This window comes from Aspergillus piperis (genome assembly GCF_003184755.1).
Source record: "Aspergillus piperis CBS 112811 unplaced genomic scaffold BO85scaffold_6, whole genome shotgun sequence".
Lineage (NCBI taxonomy): Eukaryota > Fungi > Ascomycota > Eurotiomycetes > Eurotiales > Aspergillaceae > Aspergillus > Aspergillus piperis.
Window position 1 is genome coordinate 480,184 of NW_020291596.1, and position 26,743 is coordinate 506,926.

Sequence of the window (26,743 nt, forward strand, 5' to 3'; positions counted from 1 at the left end):
CCATTTCACTTCATCTGTCTGTCTTGGTTAAGGCTGTCACTACCAACCCCATCCTCGACCCCACCATCTGTCTTTCTTTACAAATCCTTATCCAATTTCTTTATACTTCGCTTGTTTGTGAAGGGCTAGCTAGCTATTTTGAGTTGCCTAAAAGGAAACAGTATCCACTCTACACCACACATTGGGAACGGTATGCCTTTAGCGCCCGAAATTCAACAATTCATCCTCGGCTTCAAAGACCGGTGGGACGGGTCAGTGAACACTGCTTGTCAGGACTTTTTTGAAGCCCAGCATTTATCCGTTGGCCCTCTGAATCCAGATCATACAATCAAGTATGAGAAGAATGTGAAGTACGGCCCAGATCCAAGGCATCGCTTGGATGTATTCTGGCCAGCAGATGCTACCTCAACCAACGCGACTCTGCCTGTTGTCGTCTACTTTCATGGCGGTGCATTTAAGCTGGGCGATAATTCTATCACTGCGCACATGCACGCAAATATCGGTCGATTTTTCGCATCTCAGGGTATGATCGGCGTCTTGGGGACTTACCGGCTACTGCCAGAAGCTCGATTCCCAGACGGGCAGGACGATGTCGCCTCTGCTCTCTCGTGGCTGCATGACAAAGTGCATCAGTATGGAGGGAACCGAAATGCCATCTTCGCGCTTGGCCAAAGTGCAGGTGGAGGCCACCTCGCCATGGCGCTTTTCTCGGGAAACCTGAAGTCAGACCAAGGACAGAGCCTGGTGCGCGGCGTCCTGCTTCTCAGCGCGGCGTTAAAGTATGACCTAACTAAGAAGGGTCGACGCGAGAGCATGGAGCAGTATTATGGAACGACGGACCATAGTCTTATTCAATCCCGATCGGCGTACGGTATGTTCCAGGATTTGCCGTCCGTTGAAGACGCGGATGTGGCTTCCGTGCCGACACCCGAGCTGTTTTTAATGCTGGCGGAGTGGGATTTCGAGGAATGCGTACAAGGAAACTTGGACTTTGCGAGGCTGTATGCTGAGCGTCGCCGCCGTCTTCCTCGCTTTGAGGTGTTGCCTGGTCATAATCATGTTAGCTATGCATTGTCTATCGGCTTGCCAGGAGACGAGGTTGGACCGAAGATTGCAGACTGGGTGAGGCAGTGCTCAGAGGGGGCTTCATCATAGACATCCATGGGTTCGGTCTGGATTCGCTTTTACTTCCTCGGTATTGTAAATCGCCCATAGTCAAGATCTAACTGCATCAAACCAGTGCAAGCGCTAGGTGGGAAGATTGAACTTCAATACTACTATCTTCTACGATAGGCAGGGACATTGTCCGCAAGGAAACCGGGCCTAGTATAATTACTTTTTTCTTCACTACTAACTAACGTTACGTATTGAGAGTGGCCAATATACCTGATGATTACTCGTTCAGGTGCAGAAATACTAGCAATATGTATATCTGGATGTTATATGCCACCGACCCTGCTCGGATAGTATATATTTACCCATAGGGCACGCATTATTGCTTTAGATCCCTTGATCATTCAGCTGAGATGTACAGCGGTGCTTCATGTAACTGATATCTTCTTTATATGCTGATGTCTTTCGCACTAGTACGTAGTTCATGGAAGCAAGTGCGTTTCATTCACAACTTTTTTTCCTTGCCGACGGGTGACAGACAAACCCAACCGAAAACTCATGGGAAGCAGTTCAAATTTGGGCTGCCTTGCCAATGTTTCGATATAAAACGTTGAAATGAGCTTGTCGTTTTTGTAGCTTACTGTTGGCTTCGATACTGTCTTCCCCCTGTCTTCTCTCTCATCTTCGTCTTCCTTTTCCGAGTGGTTTTACTGGCCCGCTTAGTCAAGAATGGCCATCGGGCATTCGCGGGCCTATATCGGAGCTGGATCACCCCAGCTCGACAAGTTTGATGCCGCCTGTATTTATTTATTTATTTTATTTTTCCTTTTTTACTTCTTTTCTCTTTCATATTACATATTTGTAATTACAGAAAGGGATGGGTAATAGGTGTCTGTCAATTAGAAAGTTAGGGTGGAAGGGGTGGAATCAAGTGGAGTTGATGTGTTCAATGGGTACAAATATGATATAATACGCTGTTACTATTTACTAGTTACTGTGATGGAGGGGTGTAGTTCTTAACAGCCATCCGGAGCATACCTCGTCAAGTTGCTCTTCGTTGAAAGAGTCAGAGTTATTTGAATTAGGCTTGTTCTTTAGATACAGGTTGAGTCTTCCTTTTTTCAGTTCTCTCCGATCGCAATTAGGAAATACATCATGTAAAGTTTTGTCGTCAATGGCAATCCGATGGAATATCGTCACGTCTATTTGCGCTCTGCTTCTCAGCTTGAAAGAGATTTGGGTATGCCAAATAGTTTTGGGTTTCAGCCCTACATCCCGAGCCAAACGTGATGCTAGATTCGGCCTGCTGTTGTGGAGATGAACCGCCGAGAACTCAACTCAAGAAATACACTCCACGGGAGCTAGCCACGCTCATGTGGAGCATTCACGGAAGCTTGTGGTTTTTGGGCAGAATATTGACCATTTGGACGTCTGTAGTCTGCTTCAAGGTTATGACATGGTAGCCGGACTACGCCTAGATCGCTGTTGGAACATCGGATCCGTCCACCGGCCCATGGTTGCAGAAGAAGTCTGATATAATTAAGTTATGACAGTTCACAGGATAAAACTATAGCGTTAGTAGCAGTATGGACGAAAACGTCCTTGACTTCCCAATGCAATCTATCGGTCCGCTGGTCGTGCTAATGAAATGCTACCAAATGCCGGCTATGACACGTCCATTTGGCACCCCCAAGCAATGGTTACCGTCCTACCAAAACTGAAAAGCGTGGGATGGCAGCACAAAAGTGAACATAAAAGCATCTTCTGGCAGAAGAATCCTGCAGCGAAATCAGTCAATTCGCTTCACCTGCGTTGAGCCACGCTGCACCCGGTCATTCCAACGAGCCCTGGCAGTTCCTGAAGCCTCCTGGCTTCCTGAAGAGCCCATAATGGCCTTCTCAGCCCTTGCATGGACGGCGGCAATTGCCCTTCCAGCTGTCTTTGCGCAGGATAGAGAACCCGACCGGTCAAAATCCCCGAAAATAGCTCCTCGGATGCAACACGATTCACACAACACGACACACTGGCCCACTAGACCTCTTCCTTGGGGCGAGATAAATTTTATTCATACAACTGATACCCATGGATGGCTCGAAGGGCATGCGAATGAGGTAAATTACGGTGCTGATTGGGGTGATTTTGTTTCGTTTGTGACGCACATGCGTGACAAGGCTGATGAACAAAACGTTGATCTTCTCGTTGTGGACACTGGTACTTCTATTCTTACCGGTCTTGGACTCTTTATATAGTGTGCCAGTCAACTAACCCAGTCTCTCCAGGCGACATTGTGACTGGCAATGGCCTCAGTGATGTCTCAACTCCCGAAGGCCAGCTATCTAATCCAATTTTCCGCTATCTGCACTATGACCTACTCACCATCGGTAACAACGATCTTTATGATCCAAACGTTACTCATCAGATAGAAAATGACTTAGTGAGCTTCTACGAGGATCGTTATCTAACCAGCAACGTTCTTGTGGAAGAGGATGGCAAAAATAAATCCATTGGGGAAAAGTACAAATATATTACTACAAATCACGGGTTGCGGATCATGGCATTCGGATTCACTCTTCAGGACTTCAATTCCCCTCCAGGCCTCTATGTCCAGGGAGAAGAAGAGATAACAAATGAAGAATGGTTCAACGACGCAATGAACAAGACTGTGGACCTCTATCTGCTTATTGGACATGCTGATATTGGGCAGAGCTGCAAGATCAAAACCAAATACCATGGAGACCAAAATCCCTTGATTTGTATGAAGGACTGGTTCAGAGAGAACAAGCCTGAGATTCCCCTTCAGGTTCTAGGTGGCCATACACACGTGCGCAACTTCACATGCTATGACAGCGGATCGTCTGGCCTCGAATCTGGCCGATACTCTGACACAGTGGGATGGCTTGCTCTCAGCGGTGTGGCGCCCTCGGACACTTGGAACGGATCTAAAACATTGACGGATGTTCCCATGCCCACAAGGACGTGCACACCGCACGGTTCAACATCGTCTTCTACTACGGATAAAACGGTTCGCCTTGACCGTCGCTACCTCGATTTCAACCGCCAAACGTTCGCGTACCATGCTTTAGGGGCAACTGGCCCTGACGTCCCTGCTAGCTTTGATACACCTACCGGACAGTATCTCACAAATGATATCGAGGGCACTCGAAGTCAATACAAATTGACCACAGAACTTGGCTGCGCTCCCCAATCATACTACATTGCGGCGAGTCCTTACAACTGCCCGGATAACATTTATACGTTGGTGAGATCCGCTTTGAATGCAACAGTGCATGGGAACAATTCGGATTCTGCCAGATTGATTATCTTCAACACCTACGGTATACGTTACGATTTATATCAGGGTCCGTTCACTGTTGGGGACGCGTTCACTGTTAGCTCGTACGCGGACATATTTTACTATATTGCAGATGTTCCCTATGATGACGTAACAAAGAAACTTCAGGGGGAATTGAACGCTCGAAAGGGATCTGATCCAGATTATGAGGAGCCAAAGAAAGACTGTGGCAGTAACAGCGTCAGATTGTCTACCGGTCGATACGCGGGCGCTTCTCAGCAAAGCGTGCTTACCAGTCGTGCAAGTGACCCGGACAACCTCAACCCTGGACATGTTACAAAAGATGATTTTGGTGATTGTTCTGTCAACCCAGAGGACTGCGGCGATGACACGCTGCACATCCCACGCCTGGAAAATGAACCGCATCCGTACTTTATGCAAGTCAAGGGAAACATTGATGAGAACGAGACGAAGACAGTGGACGTGGTCTTTACAATTGACATACAAAAAAGTATTATAGATCTCCTTGGTCTCAAAGACCCGGTCGTCAAGCCCTACATGGATGAGTCATTTACCACGAGGGATTTCTTGCAGGTCTATGCAAAGACGGTCTGGAGTGAGAAGCCTACCTGCGAGATCGGGCCATGATTAGATGAGCGGAGGGGAGGATGGGTGGGATTAGGTGACATATTGCAGCATTGGCTGAATCTGTGGAGTGGATTCACTGGTGACTAGATAAATGTCAATGCGTGTGCCTGCGCTTATCTGTAAGACATTCTTCCGAATTAAGATCTATCGGGTCGTCCCAATCGTGCTACGTTTGTCAGGCATTGTCGCTTCCCTACAATGGGAGCATCAGACGTTATACAATCAAAAAGTTTTGTTCCGTTAATATGCTTGATGATGGTGCCGGAAGGCAAGGGTATCGAGGAAATAATCGCAGACTCTCAACTCCAAACAGTGATAAGTAGACACAGCCGTGCCACCTAGTAGTAGGCATGATCACGAACTAAATTCTAAGTCAGCCAGCTTGCCTGAGGTTTTGAACCGTTGAGAAGAGGAAGCTGTTTCAATGTAGCATCTGAAACTAATTTTGGGAAATGCTTTCCTTTCGTCCTTTGCCCAGCTTTCGGTTCGGCAGATGCCAGCTCTATAATCATGTAACCTACAAGGAGATGTTCATGAACCTTGCCATCATACAGCCCGGCTGGCTTCCAAATTGGCTCGACTAGAGACTGTCCGTCCGCTGTGATGACCCAGACTCGAACTGTCCATCACAAATTCATGCGTAGCAGGCCAAAGGAACATCAAATGTGACGAGGGGTATATGAATATCTGCAAAGAGTACTTCGGCCTACAGAGGGTCGATAAGGTGTTGCAATACACGAACAGAAGCGAGTATGACGATTCAAATATAGCCGCGAATCCGGATACATACTAAAATAATCAAGCCCCGGTCTGGCTGCACGAGCTTTTACATATTGACAAGGTGTCAAATGCGAATCAATATGGGAAGAACAATCATGTCACTGTCATGAGCGTCGAGTACAGAAACTCAGAGGAATTACCACATGGATAAGCACCTACGGGCGCTTACTATGCAAGGCTCTAGGGCTTCCTTCAATTAAGCCTGGTCTCTGGGTCGTTTAGAATGCTGATAGCCCTACGATGTACATGATGGCCAAATATGTTGTGGATAATGTAACCGGCGTCTGCATATGAGGGGAATTTTGTTGATGTTGATGCTACACCCACGGCTGCTATTGAATCGCAACGACTGAAGCAATTGTTACTTGTGCCGCAATGATTTAAGAAAAATTAAAAAAGTAAAAGACGAAAATACCGGGAATTATCCTCAATTCAGTGCCGGCAGTGGAACCCCTCTATCATGGTACCACCGCCGCCAAAAAGCATGACAAGAGTGGGATTCGAACCCACGCCATCTTACGATGATCAGGAAGCTTGGGGAAGCTGGGTTATTAAGGTGGACCTTAACCTGACGCCTTGGACCAACTCGGCCATCTTGCCTAGAGATACTATTGGGCCGTTTAATATCCTACATCAGTTTTTGAACTGTGTGAACTACCCGTAGTCGGTTATTCGGGCTCTATCTCGAACCATTTCTTTGTCCCCAATAAACACTTGTGTTTGCTAGGGTATATCATTTTACGTGCTAATACCCCTGTCTGTACTGTACATTTATATGAACCAAAACTGGACACCAAAGCAGAGAATCAACGACCCAATCACTCCCAGGGGAGTTTATGTATCCATAGCGAATGGAACCAAGTACATACGACCATAGGGTGTGGAAAATAGGGCTTCCCGTCCGCTCAGCCGTACTTAAGCCACACGCCGGGAGGTTAGTAGTTGGGTGGGTGACCACCAGCGAATCCCTTCTGTTGTATGTTTTTTAGGTACTTTTTTATATCAGAAAAATAGAAATTTTGAGGAAGCACCTCGAGGTCTCTCGACCTCGAGGATAGAGAACATATTGAACAGTATTTTCCTGAGTCATTGACATTGAATCGAGGGCAATTCATGAACCTAACATGAACCGAATTAGTCAAGCTACATTTACTTCGCAGGGAAACCAACTTTGCTACCTTGACAGAAGTTAAAACACGCGGGGCGATCAAACTTGTCAGTTCAATCTCGGGCTTTTCTGGTGGTACAGGTGTAACCGGGTAGATCACCTCCTAGCATGCAGTAACTGGCATGTTACGTAAATCTCGACTGGCGGCGAGTATTTCCGGCATTCCAGTGGGCGCTGTCACCTCCTTTGTCACACCTACAGCGCTGGCAGGTGATCTACGGAGACATGACAGAAAATGGGATCCCAGTAAAGGGTCTGAAGGTGTTGCTAAAGCTGTGGTAGTGTTGTCAGTGGACTCCGCGGAAAGGGGTTCTTGCTGCATGGTATGGTTCTTGCACAAACCTCTAGTGGCTACGTGTCGAAGGAAAAACTTGAGACGGATCTTTGGGGGTGCCATTGAGCTTTCTGCAAAACCAGGAGTGTATTAGCTGCCAAGGCGGGAGACTGGAAGTCTTTGACATTTAGCATAATTGGTATTGAGTTGGAAGACAGAGTCCAGATGCAAACGACTCCAAAAGGAGTAGGACCGCTCCGTTCTCACCGCGTCGCATATAGCGCGATGATCAGAGACTCAGGAGAAGCAATATTCTGGCAGAGTAAACTGACAGCGCGCTGCAGATCTCCGCCTTGGGTGGAAGCTGCGTCAATGAGACTATATTCATTTATGCAAGGCCGCCGCGGCTAGACTTACCCGCTCATCATATCTATACGGCTACATACTTACCCCGACTGATATTTCGAGGGGATGCCAGGGGTTGGGGAGTGGTGAAGATCTACGACTGCTAGTGGATAGATTGTGCGTTCATCCTTAAACACACAACATACAAATAGATAAAGGCCGGTCTGTATTCTGAGTGCTATTTCAATCCTTTTTGACTGTTAGAAATCCGTCTACTGCCGTAAAAGCCTCTTTGACAATGCCTGTGTATGCTCCAGCTCGACCCGACGTTGATGCGATTGTCGTAGGGGCCGGGTTTGGAGGTATCTACATGTGCAAGAAGCTCACAGACCAAGGGCTATCTGTCAAGGTCATTGAAGCTGCACCTGATGTGGGAGGAACATGGTATTGGAATCGTTATCCTGGTGTATTGCCCGAGTAAGTCAACTCAACACGACACACAGGAGTATGCTCATGGCACGGCCAGTACACGATCTTATTTCTACCAATACTCGTGGGACCTTGAGGATCTCCTCAAATATCCTTGGAAGTGAGAGTATTTAGAGAAGCCCGAAGTATTGGCTTAATCTGAGGCATGTTGTCGACAGACATGATCTACGAAATTATATGCAATTTAACACGTAAGTGCAAAGAGCCATTTATGATGACGTTGATAACTTCTGGACTCCTTCGCTATCAGCCGGTCCTCGGTCAACATCCCGATATAACGTGATGACTGTGGGACTGCTATCTAAAATCAATTACCCTGATATCCCTGGGCTCAAGACATATGAAGGCGAGATGCATCACACTGGGAACTGGCCCGCCTTCTTTGGGTTCACAGGAAACAGGAAGGCGCGTCGGGGTGTTTGGGAACGGATCCATGGGTGTTCAGTTGGTCACATTCACTTTATCGGGACTGCAGCGGTGCAAATCAAGCAAACATGTCTAGCACTATGTGACACAACAGGCAACGAGTTAACTAGTTAGTTAGCCGTGTAGTTATCGGTCTTGGCTCTTACTTTGTCTACGTTGATATTGCTATAAGGATTAATCTGAAAGACACAATTAACGGCTTGTACCAAACCAAGCTCAATACATCCAGTTGATGCCATTTGCAGGCCAGCAGTGGTTATCTACCCATAAACCCCAGAGTCCGTATCGAATCGAAGCCGCGCACGCGCCGAGGCTTACTCCGCTTCAATTCACCCCACTCCTTTCAACTCCGTGGGTGCTACTTTATCGAGATGAACTATCAAAGGCCTCCTTTCGAGCCCTTGCAGTTCGTCCCCGCACGAGACAGGGAGACGATGCTGGATCTTCCAGTTCGGGGGGTTGATGTCGTCGCCCATGACCCGCTTGAAAATGGCGGCAATCACTGGTGCTTTTATCTCAATGTTACGGATACTACGTCGGTGCAGCTTGACATGACTCCGTCCTACAGTATCCCTGGTGCCACAAACCCTAACGGCAGTAAGGGTTTTTTGATCATTAGCTATCTAGAGCACACTGTTCCAATATCGACTACGGCACAGAAAGTCGTGCGAATGGACGCTCGCCCTGGCTGCAGAGCGCGAGATTTCCTCAACTTAATACTGAGCCAGAAGCGTCATCAATATGAGTTTAACTTTGCAGGAGAAGGCTGCAGGTTTTGGACCACCCAGCAAATTGACCTCTTTGGAAGATCTGGGTTTCTCATCAACCCTTCCCAGGCTGAAGTCGCGAGAGACGCTATTCTGACGAAGTGGCCCAGTGGAGTTGGGTACCCTCTTGTGGTTGGCACCTACTATCCCTGACGGTCGTCTATCCATGCGCATACCATGTGGATGTATTCCTCTGCGAGTTGTGTAAAGTGCTCATTGTATTACACTCGGTTGAATTCATTTTTGATTGATTCTTTGCGTTTCGAGCCAAAAAAAGACCATGAATAAAAGATAAAAAACATACAACAGAAGGGATTCGCTGGTGGTCACCCACCCAACTACTAACCTCCCGGCGTGTGGCTTAAGTACGGCTGAGCGGACGGGAAGCCCTGTTTTCCACACCCTGTGGTCGTATGTGCTCATGTTTTATCAATAGAGGAATATAATGAGCACATGTTAATTGAATACTATTGTACTGCCGAGCTCCAGTCCCAGATCTTGTCCCTTATCGCCAAGACAGTCCGGAAAAGTCGAACAGATAGGGTCAGGACGCCTAGGGTCCACGGAGTTTAAAACATCAAAGGGACAAATTGTTGAAGGCGGTGGAGGTGCCTAGTAATTGTCGCGCAGTTATTCATTGCACGTTTGCCGATTGATCCTGAATTGCTTGAGCCAGAAAAAGCTGAGGCGCTATGATCATGTTGTGCCCGGTTTAACCGATGATATATTTTGAGGTGGTTACTTCATAGTCTCATACAGGCCATCGCCCAACATTAGCCGTCTACAATAACAATAAAGCGGCATTCAGGCCAGCCAAAGCTGGAGATCATCTAGAAAAGAAGAATCATAGAATCCACAAAGGATTGTGTTCGTCATAAATACTATCTATTACCAGGCTAAAATAGTCTAAATCATCAAAATCGATACCATGCCGATAGCTTCGTAGGAGTCATATAGACGAAAACACAAGTAAACTTACCATCTAACGCCCTAATTTTCCATGCTCAAAAAATTACTATATCCAATCTAGAACATTATTGCATGTTCTGAGCAGCGTGGACATGTGTCGCCAGATCCAGTAGACGATTCGAGTAACCCCACTCGTTATCGTACCATGCCATGATTTTGAAGAACTATAAACGAGTCAGCATGCCTCAGATCAATAAAGGCCACTGCGCCTACTCACCTGAGGATTCAGCTCCGAACATGCAGGCGCATCAATGATAGCACTATATGGGCTTCCATTGTAGTCAGCGCTTACGAGCTCCTCATCTGTAACTCTCAGCACGCCAGCCATGCTGGACTTGGATGCGACGCGGAAGGTAGAAATGATTTCTGAGAGGGATGTGGGCTTCTCGGTGCTGATTGTAAGGTCGATCATTGAGACATTGGGTCTGAGTTCAACTCAGTCAGCAAATGGGGGGTATCAAACGAGCAACCGAGCGGAGCTTACGTCGGGACACGGATCGACACGCCCGTCACCTTGCTGCTTAGCTCGGGCAGCACTGAAGCAACGGCCTTTGAAGCGCCAGTAGTTGTCGGGATGATGTTGTTGAAGACACCACGACCTACAAACAGAGCAATCAGTTCCGTTCGATCAAACTTGTGTGGAATGGTTAACTCACCAAGCCGACGGTTCTTCTTGCTATACCCATCCAGAACCTGCTGAGACCGAGTAGCAGCATGAATAGTCGTCAAAAATCCCTGAGCGACACCAAAGTTCTCATGAAGCACCTTCAACACCGGCGTAACGCAGTTCGTTGTGCAGCTGGCATTAGAAATGACCAGGTTTTCCTCAGTAGGACGGTACGAGTTGGAGTTAACGCCATAGACAAAGGTGGGCGAATCCGAGGGTGCAGAGATCAGGACTCGCTTTGCCTTTCCATAGGTGATGTGTTCTATAGCTTGGTGCGACTTTGTGAATTTGCCTGTACATTCGAGTACATAGTCGACGCCCAGGGCATCCCATTTAAGCTTCTTCAGGTCGCGCTCAGAGGTCAAGGTAATGGGGTTGCCGTCTATGATGATGAGGTTTTCGGATTTTATTTGGATAGATGTTCCATCGTCAAGGTCTCCCATGGAAGAGTCATATCGGATGAGGTAAATGAGGTCTTCGACTGTAACGCATGTGTGATTGATGGCGACGACCTGAATGTCTGAGCGGACGAGGGATGCGCGGAGGAGGTTGCGGCCTAGGAATGATGTTGAGTGGGTTGTACTGTTACCTGAGAAGGTATAATAACATACCTATCCGTCCAAAGCCGTTGATGCCTACTCTGCAGGCAAATGGTGAGGTGGAGATACCAAGAGGCGAGTCATTGGTGGAGGGAGCCATGATTATGTAGATACGCAGTAATGTTCAAGGATAGTCTGGTGAGATATTATTGTGCTGATAATAGTGGATTAATTCTCTAGTATAAGCATTGGCTTCTATATCCATCACCCAGGGATTAACATGATACTATATAATATAATACCATATCGACTCCGTCGCCAGTATACGACCCAGCCCGATTCTAGGAGCCGACAGACCCTACGTCAGGAGGCGTTCAATCGGCTTCCAACAAGTCCGACGGGACCGGGTAGGAGACATGGCATCTACAATGATAACATACATCAACCGCTAGTATGAACCCCGGATGTGACGGCTTATCGCGACCGGCAGCAAGCTGTATAGTCCGATCCCATTGGGGGACCCACACTAACTCCCGAAGTTCGCAGCAAAGATCACCTCCGAAGCGGCTGATGATGCCAAGCCCAGACATTCTTGAAAGGTTGAACCAACCCCGGAAATTAAGTCGGGGTAAGAAACTTCCGAAAACCGGAATAGCCAACCCTGGTTTAGGGCTTAATAAACCGACATGAATGAGGCTGCGGCATATTTGACCGGCAAGCCGCGGGGTGTTTTTCTCCGGGCTTTCTGTCAGCATCCTAATAGGTTCGTCATATTTCCCCTATTCCCGTCCCACCTATCAGACCATGCTTGCAGAACGCCAAGGATCTAAAATTTGCTCGTGAGTTTCACCTTGTCTTTAGCTGGGGCTATATGACAAGCATAGTGATTACGATTCAGCTAGAAAACCTTACGTAGGTGCAGCAAACACGGTAATCTTGAACGTGAATTGATTGTCTCATGGGGAATATAATCCGTAGAAATATGTAAATTTAACTCTGTCATATATATCGCCAACTCAACCCAGCAATGACATCATCAATCGATTATGCATGTTCTCTCATCTCAACAGAGCAATCATCCTTCTCTTTGTTATAGGCGACCAGCTCTGCCGGCGTGATTTCCCCCTGGGGAAGATTACGCGCCATAGAGACAATCTGCCAAGGCGACGACGCATCCCGGAAGACATGGTTGATCAACTCCAAGTTCCGGTTCATCGTCTCTGGGTAGAAGAAGTACACCAAAACCGGGATGCACGCTGATAAGATTGCGTACATAATGTAATACTGGTAGCCGATAGTATCCAAAGCGACCGGTGTGATCATGACAACGACAAAGTTCCACAACCAGTGGTTGGCAGTGGAGATAGCAGACATGGCAACGCGAAGGCGCTGGGGAGCAACTTCTGTGCAGTACAGGAAATTACCGCCCAGGAAGCCAATGGGGTAGAAGAGGTTAAACATGAAAATGAAAACCACTGATGCGATCGACGCCTGTCTGTTCTCAACTCCGAAGCTAGTGGTGATTGCCATTGCGGCCATACAGAATGCCATGCCAGTTCCGCTGATCATAAATACCGCCCGGCGACCCAGTCGATCAATGGCGAAAAAGGAGATGAAACAGCACACGAACTTCCACGTGAGTGCAGATGCTGCGAGGATCTTTGAGAGACTAGAGCTCAGTCCCAGGTTGTCTTCGAAGATGGTGGAGGCGTAGACTGAGATGAGGTTGCCGCCGCACATTTGTTGGAAAAATTGCAAGATGATGCAGAGACAGAAGCGATAGAACAAGCGCTCGTCATCATCCTTGGAGAACATCTCGCGGATCGCCCTTGTGGATTGAGAGGTATTCTCGAAAGACAGTCCAATACCAGAAATCTCTGACTTGATTGCTTCGTCCTCGGGAGACATGCCCTTGTATGCGGCAAGACTAGCGGTTGCCTCTTCGGTACGGTTGACTCTCACTAACCAACGCGGGGACTCGGGGAGTAAGAAGACCGCGACCAAGATCACCAGTGATGGCAAGAAGGAAAGCGACAGCGGTCCACGCCACTGACCGGTATTCTCATTGGGAAGTCGACTGAAGGCAAAGTCGATCCAATTGCACAGAGCATATCCGAGACACATAAAGATACCGTCGGCGATGACATGCTGACCGCGATGCTTGGCGGAAGAGCACTCAGATTGCCAAACAGGTACAGCAACACTGAATTGACCAGTGCCGATACCCAGAATGACTCGGCCAACTGTAAATTGAATCAAAGAGTAGGCCGACACTTGTAGTAATTGACCGATGATGGTGAAAATAGAACCGATAAATATAGTCTTGCGACGCCCAAGACGATCCGAAATGACAGTACACGACAGCGCACCAATCAGCGCACCAATTTGGAAGGACGCAATGACAGCTCCCTTCCCAGTTGAATTCTTTGCCTCCAAAGCACCTGTTGTATTGATTGTGTCGATTTGAGGAAAGACCTTTACCCAAGATTGGAGGGTAGCAAGGGGACCAGCCCCGGCCTGGTTGTAGCCGAAAATGATAAAAGCGGGAGCAACAATGAGGATAACCTGGGCCATGCGTAGAGCACTGCCAGTAAGGTGCAAAAGTTGTTGAGCCATTTTGAATGGGGTCTCAACCAAAAGTCACGAATGAGAAATATGAGTAGACAAAAACGAAGTGAATTCTTGGGAAAATGACTGTGTTCCTTTATATAGGAGGACCCAAAACTTTTCCATCCCCGGACTGGTAAGAGTATGCCAACCCCGAGACATGTTGTCAATGACCTGGGGTCCCCGTAAAACTGGGGAAGCGCACAAGGATTTCCCCATACATTGCGGGGAATACTTGGCGTTTGAATTAATGCGGCATCATGATTGGACCACATCACGACGATGGAGGAAGTGATAATCAGCCCACACTCACCGGAGGTTGCTATGTCCGGCTACTTATAACGCAATTACATCAATGTGCAGAAAGACTTGCCATGCGTGCGCTGCTTTATCGTAAGAGGCTAAAAATGCAAGAACTGTTAAATATCGCATAATACTTGCTTCTCCGAGATCGGGAAAAGGAAAAAAAAAAAAAAAAAAAAACCACAGAGGTCGATGATCATTTCCTGTCGGCACATCTCTTTCCCTATGTTTAGGATAACCAAGGCGTATTAGTGTGTTCAACTTGGTAGCACTCTTGAAATATTCTACGGGCTGCATAAGGCGATGTGTGACTGGATTTGAGGCTCGGAGTTGTCCCCTCAAGCGAGTATTTTCAATAGAAGCGGGAACATATTTATTATGCCAAGTACTAGCAACGTTTCCACCTTGTTCCATGATCTCCAATGATAGTGCTCAATATTCATTTACTATCTGTAGTTTATATTCGTAAACCTGCAATTCTATTTACAACGGAAGGCCCTCTTGAGCCAAGAGTACAGTCATCCTAAAATTCTACTTAGAGCCCAGCTTCTTAATCTCGGCAACAACAGCATCGGTAACCTCCTTGGTGTTAGCCTTGCCACCCAAGTCACGAGTGAGAATGCCCTGCTCGCAAACATTTTCAACACAGGTCAGAAGCTTCTCGGAAGCCTCCTGCTCGCCCAGCCAAGCAAGCATTTCAGCCGCGGTCCAGAAAGTAGCAACAGGGTTTGAGATACCCATGCCAGTGATATCGAAAGCAGAGCCGTGGATAGGCTCAAACATGCTAGGGTACTCGCGGGTAGGGTCGAGATTGGAAGTAGGGGCAATACCGATAGATCCAGCCAGAGCAGCAGCCAGATCAGACAAGATATCGGCGTGTAGGTTCGTTGCCACGATAGTATCAAGACTCTTGGGGTTCAGAACCATGCGGGTGGTCATAGCGTCGACCAGCATCTTATCAACAGTGACATCGGGGAAATCCTGGAAAGTTCCCATATTAGTACTCGGATGATAGGAGGGGTATTTAACAAGAGTGGCCTACCTTAGCCGTAACCTTAGCAACCTCATCCCACAGAACCATTCCGTTACGCTGAGCATTGCTCTTGGTAACAACAGTCAAGAGCTTGCGAGGCCGCTTCTGGGCGGTCTCGAAAGCGAAACGCATGATACGCTCCACAGCGTGACGGGTGAAGACGGAAACCTCGGTTGCCGACTCCCAAGGCTTGCCTGTGTGAGAACGACCACCCTGGCCCGCATACTCGCCTTCGCTGTTCTCGCGAATAATGACCCAGTCGAGATCCCCAATGTTGCAGTTGCGGAGGGGAGACTGGGTACCCCGGAATACTCGAGTGGGGCGGACATTGGCATATTGTTGGAAGGGCTGGCAGATAGCCAGACGAAGACCCCAGAGGGAGATGTGATCAGGGACATCTATACCTGTTAGAGAATATTTTGTCTCCGGATGCCAGGGTACTCACCAGGGGCGCCAACAGCGCCGAAAAAGATAGCGTCGTGCTTCTTCAATTCGTCAAGACCTCCATCCGGTATGTATTTGCCGGTCTTTTTGTATGTCTCGGAGCTCCAGTCATAGTGCTTGAAGTCAAGCTTGAAAGTCTGGAGGGTATCGGTCAAAGCATTCAAGGCGGTGATACCGGCCTCGATGACCTCGGGACCAATTCCATCCGCGGGGATAGAAGCAATGCTGTATGTTCTGCGAGTGACGGAGGGAGACATTGTGAATCAGGTGTGGCGGTGTGTGTAGAATTGAAGTGATTTGAGATAGATGGAGGGGTAGATGGAGGGGTAGCTCTAGTGTTTGCCCGGTTATAAGCAGTTTGGTGCCAATGCGTGATCTGATCTTCTTTAGTTCAAAGTGGCAATCTGTTATGACGCTTAACTCGGTGGCGAGGTATTTTGGTTCGGAGATGTTCAAGTCCGGTGGATGACCGGTTGAGAGGAATGAAACGTCGGAGCTTTCCTTCTCCGGTAGATGGTCTCAACTCCAAGGCTCAGCGAGAAAAAATGACGGGAGACAGATTATGAGTTGTAAACCCTCTCCAATCATGAAAATCTCGCATATTGCAAGTTTCGTAACGAGTAATCCGAACTAGATGGCAGCCTTTGGGGTGACTCGCATTGTCACGATGGGCTGACTAAGCCACGCTAATATTGACAAAATATAGACATGTAGAGGGCACTTGACCCTGACCCCGACCAACCCCTTATTATCTCAAAGGACGATAATAGACAATCTCAAGATTCACTGGGCTGTTTGGTCAACCAGAGTATCTCTATTTTTTTTTCGGCCATGTCTGGCGTTTTACGTCTGATGAAGAGTGAATAAGTCGGAGCAACAATGTTTTCTACAGCAAGCCATGCCCAGACATCATATAGTGAATACCTGGAAGATGACTGGTCAAGTCAACCTAGTAAGCAATATTAAACATCGGATCTGCAGCTACTACGAGAAACTGGGGAGATCTTGCCAAGTCTATTAGGCTTTCATTATCTTGGCTTACAATCATATGAACGGATAGCTTAAATAGCAACTTTTTTCCAAACTGATTGAGAGATGAAATATACTTCAGCCATTTGACAGAGTCCAGTTCCTATATATTGCGGATGCATTGATTTTACGAGGTTTCATTTAACCACGAAGCTCGTTTCCCGGCGTAGATTTCAGGCCACACGATGACTTCATCCGACCTTCTTCCAAGTTTCGAGAGCTTCCCGTCCAATTCCGGAAGGCATATGCGGTATTTTCTTTACCATATGTCTCAATGCCACCGGTTCTATAGCATGGTATCCTTTCAGGGAAGAGTATAGAAATCAAGGGATGACCGGAGTACAGCTCTATTCAGGAAAAAGCTAACAAGAGTAACCGTGTATGCGAGCAAACGCGGTACCGAGAGCGTATTTCCTCGGAAAAAGATCAGTCGGAACGAGTGTATATCATATTTGACCTCATACCGGAAAGTCGGCATTTCGTCTTATGTGTATCCATGGGGCCCCAGACCCCCTAGGCTCCACTGCCTTCTCCATCCGGAGGTCAGGAAACCTGGCCTGGCCGTTGCCTCACCTCCCTTATTTGCGTCAATTTTTCCCTACAGGCTTTTCATTTCGTTATTCATTTTCTTCTATTGTCATCTTGTTTGAGAAATTACGTTGCTTTGTCTTTCTGGAATGTCTGCTCAAGACAGAATCATGCATTCAATGACCTTTGTTGACAGAATTTGTCGGGTCTCCTGGGGATGGTTCTCAGTCTCGATGAGCACTGGGAGCATTGGTACTCTGCTTTACAACACTCCTCACAAGTTTTCTGGTCTTATGATTATTGGAAAGATATTTTTCATTCTTGATATTGTCACTTATTTGGCCATTTGGGCTTCTCTCATCACACGATTCACACGAAACCGACACGCCTTCAGAAATACATTCAACGACCCGGAGGAAGCCTATCTCATTCCTACAGCTGCTTTGGGCTTCGCTACTATACTTTTCGGAATAGAATGTTATGGCGTTCCTGCCTGTGGAGATTGGCTGAAATATGTTCAACTGGTCCTGTTCTGGGTCTATACAGCCGTGGCAATATCTCTGGCAGTTGGCCTTAACTGGCATCTTTACCAGACCCGTATGGCTTCTCGCCAACCTTTCTGGCTTGTGCGCCTCCTTCCGTCCTTTCCGGCCATGCTCGGCGGTACCACTGCTTCACTACTCGCTGGCGCCCAGCCTAATCACTTTGCCATCCCTATTCTTATTGCTGGAACGTGCTTGCAGGGTTTTGGCTTCTTGATTTCTCTATTCATACTAGGTGAATACTTCTACGGCCTTCACCACCATGGCCTACCGCCCATGCGCCGCAGACCTCAGATGTTCATTGCTATTGGACCACCGGCGTTTACTGCAGTCGCGCTAATGGGCATGGCCGAGGTTGCAACAGAAAAATTCCCTGCTCATTATATCCCTTTGGCCTCGCACGTCAACACCGCAGAAATTCTACTCATTCTTGCGGTATTCTTGTCGATTTTTATGTGGATCTTCTCTTTCTTTCTGTGGATGCTTGGGTGGCTTAGCATCCTGGCTGCCCACCATGAATGGAAGTTTGATATCACTTGGTGGGCAACTGTGTTTCCAAATACTGGGTTTGCTTTGGCAACAATAAAAATCGGCGATTTGGTTGCTTCGAAGCCTATCCAGTGGGTTGGCAGTGCAGCTACCATCATTCAAGTCGCTCTATGGTTAGGCTGCTTTTTTCTCCACATATGGGCGTACCTTACCCGCCGGACGTTGTGGCCAGGCATGGATGAGGGATTTGAAGCAGAGGGACACATTGGTGAAAGGCTTGATATGGAAGGAGAGGTTATGTCCTCTAAACATTCAGTGGCATCATAGATAATTAGCATCTATTTAAGTCTCCTTATAGGTTCAAGATCGATCTAAAAAATTGCTGCAGCTTTCCCAATGTACCGCCTCTACTTTTGGACTAGAAATTATCTCGGGTTGTGGGTTTGTGCGTCGCTCTTCCTAACTTTCGAGTGCGTTTGATCTCCACCCATCCCGAGTAGAGGCTTGGCCACCTTGGCAATGTCTTGATTTTGAGAGATGTTGAAGGAAACTGCTGATATGGCTGCACTCTTTCAACACCAGGACCATATCGTTCAATGCCCGTGATCGACTTTTTCGGGCGTATCATGTCATAAGCGCACTGCTGCACGTCGATGTATAGCGGAGGATAACTCTGACAAAAGCTTTTATTCTTATTTGATTTGCTATTAGAAGTATATGCTAGGCTTGCTTTTAGATAGCTCGTCCGCCATCGTGGAATGTTCGTCTTCTTTCCCACTATTACCCGTCACCGTGGCGGTACTTAAGTCAGGAAATGGATTAACTAAGGTCTCTGCTGGACCCGGAGCTGGGTCCCTCAAATACGTCGGAGAAGAAATCATCCCGGGAGGTCGAAGATAGGCGTTATAGGGACTGCCCATGTTGACATCTTCGCCTGGGTGCCACGCAAAGCTAGCCGGCCCAGAAGTTTCTAATTCACCTTGAGGGCTGTGACTGTGGATGGTAGTCGCAGCAGGCGAAGCTGAAATGGCATGACTAGCTGTCGAGTGATCCACGAGCGGTACCTCTTGCGACTGATTGAGGGTAAATTGATCGCACATGGATGCCTTCCAGTGGTATATGTCGGGCCAACCTCGAAGCGGCAATCGCGACCATTCATCCATTCGTGCAGATTTCGATTTTTGTAGCGAATCCGGCTTCGTGGTGGCTTGGAGCAAAGTAGTTGTTGGACCCATTGAGCTCAATGTCATGAGAGCACCATAAAGGGCCGACTCAGTCTCTGCAAGTCTTTGCTCTAATTGATTTAAATATCCGAGAGGCAAGCCTCTGTTAAGTGAAAGATCATTAGCTGTGGGGTGCGGGTCGATCGCATGGAATGTTCGTACCTCTTGCCGCTTTCAGGATATTTGCATTTTGATGATTCGTTGGAGCATTGAGAGCAATACGGGCTGCAGGGGTATGTTAGTGACCAAAAAGCTCCGATGAAGGGGGGGAATACGAAGGTTGGAGTTTCAGCATACAGTCTGCGATCGCACTATGCGGGGATTAGCGCTGCAGGAACAATAGATCGACGAAAATTAACTCACTTTGCATTTCCGCTGCCTGCATACCTCACAGGAGATAGGACTTAGAACATCGTCATCTTCTAATAGTCGTCAAATTCCAGGTCTGTAGACGTGAAGGTGCTATACGTACCTGGCATGTCGGCACTGGATGCCCGTTTAGATCGTTGGCGTCCCATATCTCACCGCCTGTTGTCCAGCCAACTTGATAAGAAAATTGAATAAATCCGGGGAACTATCAAGGGCAGTCAGCCTGGAAAGTGTCTTTTGCCGCCGATCGGACAGGTTTGATGTGTCTGCGCGGGCCACCGCGTCATCCGGAGAAGGAAACCTCCGACAGCACTCTCTGTGGTGAATTAAGGTTCGAGTGCCGAATGTTGGTATGGCGTTGGACTTGCAATTGCCACTTCCAAGACTCTTCGATTGCCGAGCGAGGAAACCTATGAGGCTAAAGTGTTGGTTCCACTGATGCTATCTAAATGATGACTTGGAGGTGCGAGAGGGCTCAACAGCGCGTAATGGTGGCCCGGCTTTAGGGGTCACGTGATATTAGCCGACAAGCAGCAGGTCAACTGGGCTGTACAAAGATGGGGTACATCTTTTCTGGAGCATAGGAAAATTATGACTTATTTCATATTTATTGGGGAATTTTTATTCAAGCAGAGTAATCTGCCTAGGGCAGTACGGGGTGATAACTTGATTTAGATATGATGTGGTGGTCAAGTGCACCAGCAATGACTAAGCAACTTTAAGCACTGCCCGCAATAACTCGATAACTTCATGCCTCGATTTCCCAGGGTGCCACATCGAACACTGCGAATAACTCCCAGTCTCGTGGAAATGTGACGACAGGCAACCACTGAAATGGTGTCCCCCTCTTCATTTGGCTCCCGCCTGGAGGAGAATGAAACCGACTGGCATGCCGCTCCTCGTGCTGCCAAAAGACGCAAGCGAGCCTCCACCGCAGGTGCATCACGACCTTCGCCCCGCGAGATCGGGGTGATGAGAGAATCTCAAAACGATGGTCCAGCCACTTTTCTCGGAAGCTCTAGCGGTATTCACTTTGTTCGTCAGGTTTACAACGCCTTTGCTCGTCGATCCGCCGAGTTGCAGCGAGCTCGGAATCGAACCTCGGTGCCAGGAGAAGATGATCGATTGCAGCGAAACTCCGGCGACTTCAACTCTCACATTACAGATGAGCTGTGGTCGAGGGAGGAGCTAAAATTTGAATCAAATTCCTCGTTTTCATTCGATGATTTAGCCAGTTGGACTCGCCGCTATTTTGAGGACTGGCACCCCATCTTTCCCTTTCTTCATGCACCAACTGTTCTTAAGTCGATGGAAGCTCTCGCGAACCAGGGTGTTTCAGCAGTCAGCCGACTAGACATGATTATTATTCGCTCCCTTGTTTCGATATCTCTTGCCGATAACCGACAGACAGATGGCTCGGGTGCAAACACCGAACCAGTACCGGCCACTCTGGTTTTCCAATCTGTACGTCACATCATAGAAGATATACAAAGCCTGCTTATGGAGCCCACCACGGTACCACTCCTGCAAGCGACATTCTGTGCCCAGCTTACCCTCACATCTCTGTTACGTCTCAACGCTGCTTCACGAGTCGGTGGTGTCATCACGCGAACTGCATATCATTTAGGATTGCATCGATGTCCGGCTCGCTTCTCATGCTTCGGTAGCCATGAAAAAGATATTAGATATCGATTATTTTGGTCCATATACACCCTGGAACGATATTTATCACAAGCTCTCGGTATCCCACTTAGCATCCGAGATGACGACATTGATGTTTGCTATCCGGGCGAAGAAAGGCACTCAACCACTCCTTTAACATCACATGGCCACTCCGATAGTCGACTGCGATTACTTTGCCATCTTGCTAAATTCGCTCGGGTACGCGGCTTGATAATTGAGCTTCGCAACAAGTCTGTCCTGCATAGTCATGCCAGTCCTGTCGAGGCGTCATATGTTAACGGCGAGCTTTCACAATGGTGGAATGAAGTATACGACGATGTCTATCCTACGGAGGACGATGAAGATACAGAATCAAGACAAGGCTCACCACTAGCCTCATATCATCGGCTCCTTCTCATTGTCTTCCGACACGAGGCGGTTATTGCCATGAACCGACCATTGCTTACCGCTGAGAAGCCCAACCAGGACCAGGATTACAAAAATGCATTACAAACATGTATTGAGTCTTCGCGATCTGCGCTTGCAGCATTAAAGAGATACATGTCTTCTCCATCTCATGCACCAATGACCTGGCCTTCCTTTACATGGACAACATGGATGGCTTGTCTCATCTTGATGTACGCGTCATGGGAGGGCGAGCTCCCGATCGATACCGCATTAAAATACGGTCGGATGGGGACTTCTGTCCTTCAGAATCTTGCTTTGCGTGGAAGCAGCTGGCCTGAAACATGCATCGAGGGGATTAAGAGCATGGTATCTGCCTTGTCAATGAACCAGTCCAGTCGGGATCATGAAAACGCTGCTGGACCTTTGTCTGATGGAAACGCCTCACAGCTCGTCCCCTCAGATACCAGAGGGGCGATGAGACCGGAGTCCCAGCACAGAAGTCATCCATCTGCTTCGATGGGCATGAACTCCGCCTTTTCAAATACCCACAGAACAGGGCCTACAATGTACCATCGTCTGTCGCCTTCTATGAGTCCACAACCATTTGAACCATCTACAGACTCTGCCCCTCGGCGGGTTAACCCAATCGAACACTGCGACTCGCCCAATCTGATTCGTAATGCCAGTGATATGATTGACATAAACTCGAACGACGCTTCCCACACACAAACATCCGCCGGTCTAATATTCGGCAACATGGCGAACAGCAACGCCGTACTTAACCAGGGACTTGGACAAGATCCGCTTTCCTTCTCCGATCCATCTTACCTTTTCATGAACGATCTATGGAGCGTGGCAGATGGCCCTTGGATAATTCACGGAAACATGTTGTAAACGGCCCTGTACCGTACATAGCCAACGAACACTATACCCATATACCGTTAAACAAGACGAATTTCCATAACTTTCCTTCGCTCGTCCAAAACGACAGATAATTGCCCTTTCCCTTCCCGACCAGAGAAGAACCCCCTCCGTAATTGATCTAGATAAAGCTCGTAAGCAGGCATATACCCCTTCACAAACCGGATAACTTCCTCATCAGACATGGCGCCCTTCTTCTTGTCTCGCAGGGCATGTTCTTGTTCGAGGCGCCATCCATAGACATTAATCAAATCATCTGTATCAAGATGAACGAGAAAGTCGAAATTCTGCGGCCCCATGAATAACTCGCAGTATTGACGCAAATTCTTGTTAACCTGTAGCAAATGCTCCAATTCATGCTCACCCAGCGTCTGCTTCAAGCTGCCTCCCGCGGAGACCTCTTTCGCGTGGTTCCAGCGACGCGAAATCTCATCCTCTGGCAATGGTTGGAACCCGACACACCACCCTTCGAAAATAACAATGTCGATGATGACATCTGCTGGAATGCGACGCCACGTGTCTTGGGGTGCTCGGCCACCCTCTCCATTGAATAGGCTCTTGTCGAATGATGGAATGATTTTCTCCGATGACTTTGTTAAACTGTCGAAGAAATCGACCGCAAGTGCAATATCGTGAGTGCCGGGTTGTCCTCGCGTTCGCAGAAGTCTGTTGGAGGGGTTGTTGTCTCGTACTTGGATAAGGTCGTCATGATCGAGATAAAGGTCATCTAAGGATATGTTGATTGTGTTGTATTTGTATTCATCGTTCAAGGCTTGTACGAGTGCGTCGGTCCATGTGGATTTCCCGCTTCCTTGGAGGCCCGTCAGGCCCAGAAGAAATGGGCGCTTTTTTGATGCGGATGTTTGGGCTTCAACGTGGCTTTTGATTCGGGGTAGGACATTGCTGAGAACGTTGTGAATGTCCTGAGCGGGGATTGTTGATTTGGTCATGGTGGGTCGGAGATTGCAGGTCGAGGGACAGGAAATGTGTGTCCTGTTCTTTGCGCTAAATTAAGGTGCATCTTGTACTGCTTTTACTTCGGTCTAAATCCGAGACACGTTTGCTGCCAAGCATTGTATTCGGAGGAGTGGAGGTCCTTCGCCCGGAGATGTTCTTCTCCAGTATAGCACCGGAGAAAGAAATCTCCGCCCGCTCGCTATCTCAACAAAATCGCAGACATAGGACAGAGGACTCTTTGTTTGGGATAAGCTTTGTTTCATAGAGCATTATTTGTGAGATGATTGTTCTACCATTCCTAAATGGACCTTGCAATTGCACGAGTGGCAGTGTCTAGTGGGCTTCGTCACAGAGTTTGTGCTTGCGCCCGCCACACCAAACACTCCTTCGCGCTTGTTCCGCTGCGGGTTCCTAAATAGTAATACAATACACTTTCGCTGATGTTGCTTCCTTTTGCTGCCCCCTGTACAGCGTGCCTGGATAGAAGCCTAAACTTTCTGGCCCACGTTCGCCGTGGCAAAGGAATGGCTATGTGATCGGGCTTTATAGGGTAACATGGAATAAGCTGTTTATTCAAGTAATATATCCTGTCTTGTTGCCAATGGCATTCACTGTGGTCAAGCTTTCGTCCGCGGCTTCTTCATGTATGATATGCTACCAGATCTAAATACTTATTAAATCGGGTACATCTGTCCGTTCATGAATCTTGACATATCTTATTCCTTGTACCTACGAGAAGTAAGTGAGCATCGACAAGGCTGATCCGTAAGATATAGTTACATGTAGAGGCCACGCTTTGGACAGTTTATGTTGGCGGAGTTCTGAAGGTACCAGTAACTTACGCAGGTGTCTGTCTTCGGAGCAAACTAAAAACGTCTATTACATTTGGTTGGACCTGTACGAGAATTGTTTACTAAAAGCAGCTACAGCCATATAGTCATTGGACGGAGCTTGTTTCGGCAATGCTCTGCGTTGGGAAATCGAAGGTGACGAAAGATACTTTGACTATGGGTATGGTAGGACCCGAAGTGGAGAATGAAGCTGTAGACTTATTTTCTTGTCATGTGTTTTTCCGCTAGGAACCTTACTTCGAGAGGCCCTGCATGAATGTACTATCTAGTACCGGTCGACCTAAGCGAAATTCGAATAGTAATGGCTCCTTTGAATGTAATTTATACTTAAGTATCGGATAGTCAGTGCTATCAGCTGGCGACTAGAAGCAGGCTGGAGTCTCATACATCTGCACGCTGAAGTTACAGCTGACTGTAGATACACTGTTGTCAATGCTGGAGTGGTGCTAGCAGTACTGTGCCTGGTGGTACAAATTGGAAGAGTATTGCTGTAGAGTAGCGGCAACGGCCTCTCATAGTATTCGAAAACGATGTTGTGGTAACTTTTCCCAAGGGATGTGGTACTGTGCTAATTGTACGCGCTACGCATGGGTTACACCGAATGTGAGACATGGAAGGAAGAAGGATGAGGGTCGCATATTGCCAGACAGCCTGGGAGAAAGACTGTGTCACTTGAATCCGTTCATGGGTAAATTTTTATCTGTGGCTTAACGAAGAGGAGTTGGACAGGCTGACGATCGTTCCAGGGCGCACAATGCCCCGTGGAATTGGTCCAGATCGGTGAGAAGAGACACCTATTCAGGCATTGACTGCATGGCATCCCAGGCAAGGGGCGGGCAATCGGACACACGTGACAGACGTGCTGCTTGTGCTTAATAAGCTTCCTGGCCTCAACCTGCCATGAGACTTCTCATAGCAATAGGTCTCCCGGGACGGAAACTTTGTGTGTCGGACGGGCTGGTCTTTTCGTGCCCTGGTCGATAGGACGCTGCGGGGCCGGCTCAAGAAGCGAACTCGGTCCTGGTACTTTCGTATCTTTTACCAGCCACATTCTGATCAGTTTGAGATTGAAGTTCATTGATCATGCACCAGCAATTAATGGGAGCTGCTAAACCGGTGGATTCACCAGGTCCTGCGCCGGCTATGAAGCAATAGAGCGTCGCCAATCCTTTAGAATGAGGGTCGAGTGGCCCATAATCTGGTGGAAAATTCACGTCTGGAGAATCGCAGAGATTGGTCATGTCCTGATGTAAGGAACTGTCCAGGTCCCCCGTCACACCAGCCAGCATATCAAGAGGTTTTTCTGGAATCCCTATGCCCTGACACCTTGCGAGAGCGTGCTGCCGGCATGGCCCGGGACAATCAATGGAGATATTCTTGATGACATTATTCTGGCCGGCTGATAGTAAATATTTTCTGGATATACATTCACATGTTGCAGCGCATGCAAGCACAATCAATTCCTGGTTGGCACTGGTGCTCAACAACCATGTGCGGAACATGAGAACCATACCCGTCTTGATGCATGCGCCACAGAAGCTCTCTGCTCCATAGTGAGGCAGAGTATGACCCAGAACTGTGACTGAATTGAGCTGCTGTTCATTATCTCTGACCTAGAGTTCGCCTCTGCAGGAGCGTACAACAAATGCTGGTAGCCCAGTGCCCGCACTGCGATAGTGATGAGCTCTCTTGCATAGGTCTCTTGAAGGAGATGCCAAGTAGGCGTCGTAGAGGGAAGAGCATTCAGCCGGTCTGAGGAGTGAACCTAGCCGCCCTCGGTACGTGTGTTTTTGAAAGGCTTTCTCATATGCCTCCCTCCACTCGTTCCTATCCATAAAGGGGAAAAATTGATGGGTTGATGTGTTTAAAGATATGAAGAGATAGAAATTGGTATATTAAA

The 26,743-nt window shown here is 47.9% G+C and overlaps 12 protein-coding genes and 1 non-coding gene across 13 annotated transcripts; 6 read left to right on the top strand and 7 right to left on the bottom strand.

Moving 5' to 3' along the window:
- Positions 1-22: 22 nt before the first annotated feature.
- BO85DRAFT_448021 (alpha/beta hydrolase) lies at positions 23-1,485 on the top strand. The gene has a single exon (XM_025659839.1). The coding sequence runs from the start codon at positions 193-195 to the stop codon at positions 1,153-1,155; it is 963 nt and encodes a 320-aa protein (XP_025516963.1). The 5' UTR covers positions 23-192; the 3' UTR covers positions 1,156-1,485.
- Positions 1,486-3,002: 1,517 nt separating this feature from the next.
- BO85DRAFT_369440 (Ser/Thr protein phosphatase family protein) lies at positions 3,003-5,053 on the top strand (the record flags this gene model as incomplete). Its single annotated transcript, XM_025655920.1, has 2 exons — positions 3,003-3,324; positions 3,393-5,053. 2 exons carry the CDS (start codon positions 3,003-3,005, stop codon positions 5,051-5,053), a joined length of 1,983 nt encoding a protein of 660 aa, XP_025516964.1.
- Positions 5,054-6,318: 1,265 nt separating this feature from the next.
- Positions 6,319-6,433, bottom strand: BO85DRAFT_t119. The gene has a single exon. It is a non-coding gene; the product is annotated as a tRNA-Leu (tRNA).
- A 1,465-nt stretch (positions 6,434-7,898) lies between these two features.
- BO85DRAFT_448022 (FAD/NAD(P)-binding domain-containing protein) lies at positions 7,899-8,681 on the top strand. The gene is made up of 2 exons (XM_025659840.1): positions 7,899-8,097; positions 8,147-8,681. The coding sequence occupies exons 1-2, from the start codon at positions 7,919-7,921 to the stop codon at positions 8,211-8,213; spliced, it is 246 nt and encodes an 81-aa protein (XP_025516965.1). The 5' UTR covers positions 7,899-7,918; the 3' UTR covers positions 8,214-8,681.
- A 9-nt stretch (positions 8,682-8,690) lies between these two features.
- BO85DRAFT_448023 (uncharacterized protein) lies at positions 8,691-9,707 on the top strand. Its single transcript, XM_025659841.1, has one exon. The coding sequence runs from the start codon at positions 9,087-9,089 to the stop codon at positions 9,453-9,455; it is 369 nt and encodes a 122-aa protein (XP_025516966.1). The 5' UTR covers positions 8,691-9,086; the 3' UTR covers positions 9,456-9,707.
- Positions 9,708-10,155: 448 nt separating this feature from the next.
- BO85DRAFT_418120 (type I glyceraldehyde-3-phosphate dehydrogenase) lies at positions 10,156-11,742 on the bottom strand. Its single transcript, XM_025657803.1, has 5 exons — positions 11,550-11,742; positions 10,928-11,494; positions 10,756-10,870; positions 10,489-10,696; positions 10,156-10,435 (listed from the first exon to the last, which is right to left on the bottom strand). The coding sequence occupies exons 1-5, from the start codon at positions 11,635-11,637 to the stop codon at positions 10,337-10,339; spliced, it is 1,077 nt and encodes a 358-aa protein (XP_025516967.1). The 5' UTR covers positions 11,638-11,742; the 3' UTR covers positions 10,156-10,336.
- A 676-nt stretch (positions 11,743-12,418) lies between these two features.
- BO85DRAFT_511566 (sugar porter family MFS transporter) lies at positions 12,419-14,137 on the bottom strand. The gene has a single exon (XM_025664608.1). It carries the CDS (start codon positions 14,091-14,093, stop codon positions 12,522-12,524), a length of 1,572 nt encoding a protein of 523 aa, XP_025516968.1. The 5' UTR covers positions 14,094-14,137; the 3' UTR covers positions 12,419-12,521.
- Positions 14,138-14,918: 781 nt separating this feature from the next.
- BO85DRAFT_467786 (putative tartrate dehydrogenase) lies at positions 14,919-16,260 on the bottom strand (the record flags this gene model as incomplete). Its single annotated transcript, XM_025662215.1, has 3 exons — positions 15,866-16,260; positions 15,430-15,818; positions 14,919-15,368 (listed from the first exon to the last, which is right to left on the bottom strand). Exons 1-3 carry the CDS (start codon positions 16,119-16,121, stop codon positions 14,919-14,921), a joined length of 1,095 nt encoding a protein of 364 aa, XP_025516969.1. The 5' UTR covers positions 16,122-16,260.
- A 1,331-nt stretch (positions 16,261-17,591) lies between these two features.
- On the top strand, positions 17,592-19,107 carry BO85DRAFT_511576 (tellurite-resistance/dicarboxylate transporter family protein; the record flags this gene model as incomplete). Its single annotated transcript, XM_025664609.1, has 1 exon — positions 17,592-19,107. One exon carries the CDS (start codon positions 17,592-17,594, stop codon positions 18,777-18,779), a length of 1,188 nt encoding a protein of 395 aa, XP_025516970.1. The 3' UTR covers positions 18,780-19,107.
- A 52-nt stretch (positions 19,108-19,159) lies between these two features.
- BO85DRAFT_369416 (uncharacterized protein) lies at positions 19,160-20,219 on the bottom strand (the record flags this gene model as incomplete). Its single annotated transcript, XM_025655918.1, has 4 exons — positions 19,160-19,746; positions 19,838-19,900; positions 20,039-20,054; positions 20,148-20,219. Coding segments are annotated over 4 exons (738 nt in total), but the record flags the coding sequence as incomplete, so codon positions are not given.
- Positions 20,220-20,820: 601 nt separating this feature from the next.
- Positions 20,821-23,135, top strand: BO85DRAFT_448025 (CeGAL family transcription factor). Its single transcript, XM_025659842.1, has one exon. It carries the CDS (start codon positions 20,879-20,881, stop codon positions 23,006-23,008), a length of 2,130 nt encoding a protein of 709 aa, XP_025516972.1. The 5' UTR covers positions 20,821-20,878; the 3' UTR covers positions 23,009-23,135.
- On the bottom strand, positions 22,696-24,055 carry BO85DRAFT_448026 (D-glycerate 3-kinase-like protein). The gene has a single exon (XM_025659843.1). The coding sequence runs from the start codon at positions 23,983-23,985 to the stop codon at positions 23,056-23,058; it is 930 nt and encodes a 309-aa protein (XP_025516973.1). The 5' UTR covers positions 23,986-24,055; the 3' UTR covers positions 22,696-23,055.
- Positions 24,056-25,733: 1,678 nt separating this feature from the next.
- Positions 25,734-26,132, bottom strand: BO85DRAFT_458247 (uncharacterized protein; the record flags this gene model as incomplete). Its single annotated transcript, XM_025661568.1, has 2 exons — positions 25,734-25,843; positions 25,886-26,132. The coding sequence occupies 2 exons, from the start codon at positions 26,130-26,132 to the stop codon at positions 25,734-25,736; spliced, it is 357 nt and encodes a 118-aa protein (XP_025516974.1).
- Positions 26,133-26,743: the final 611 nt, after the last annotated feature.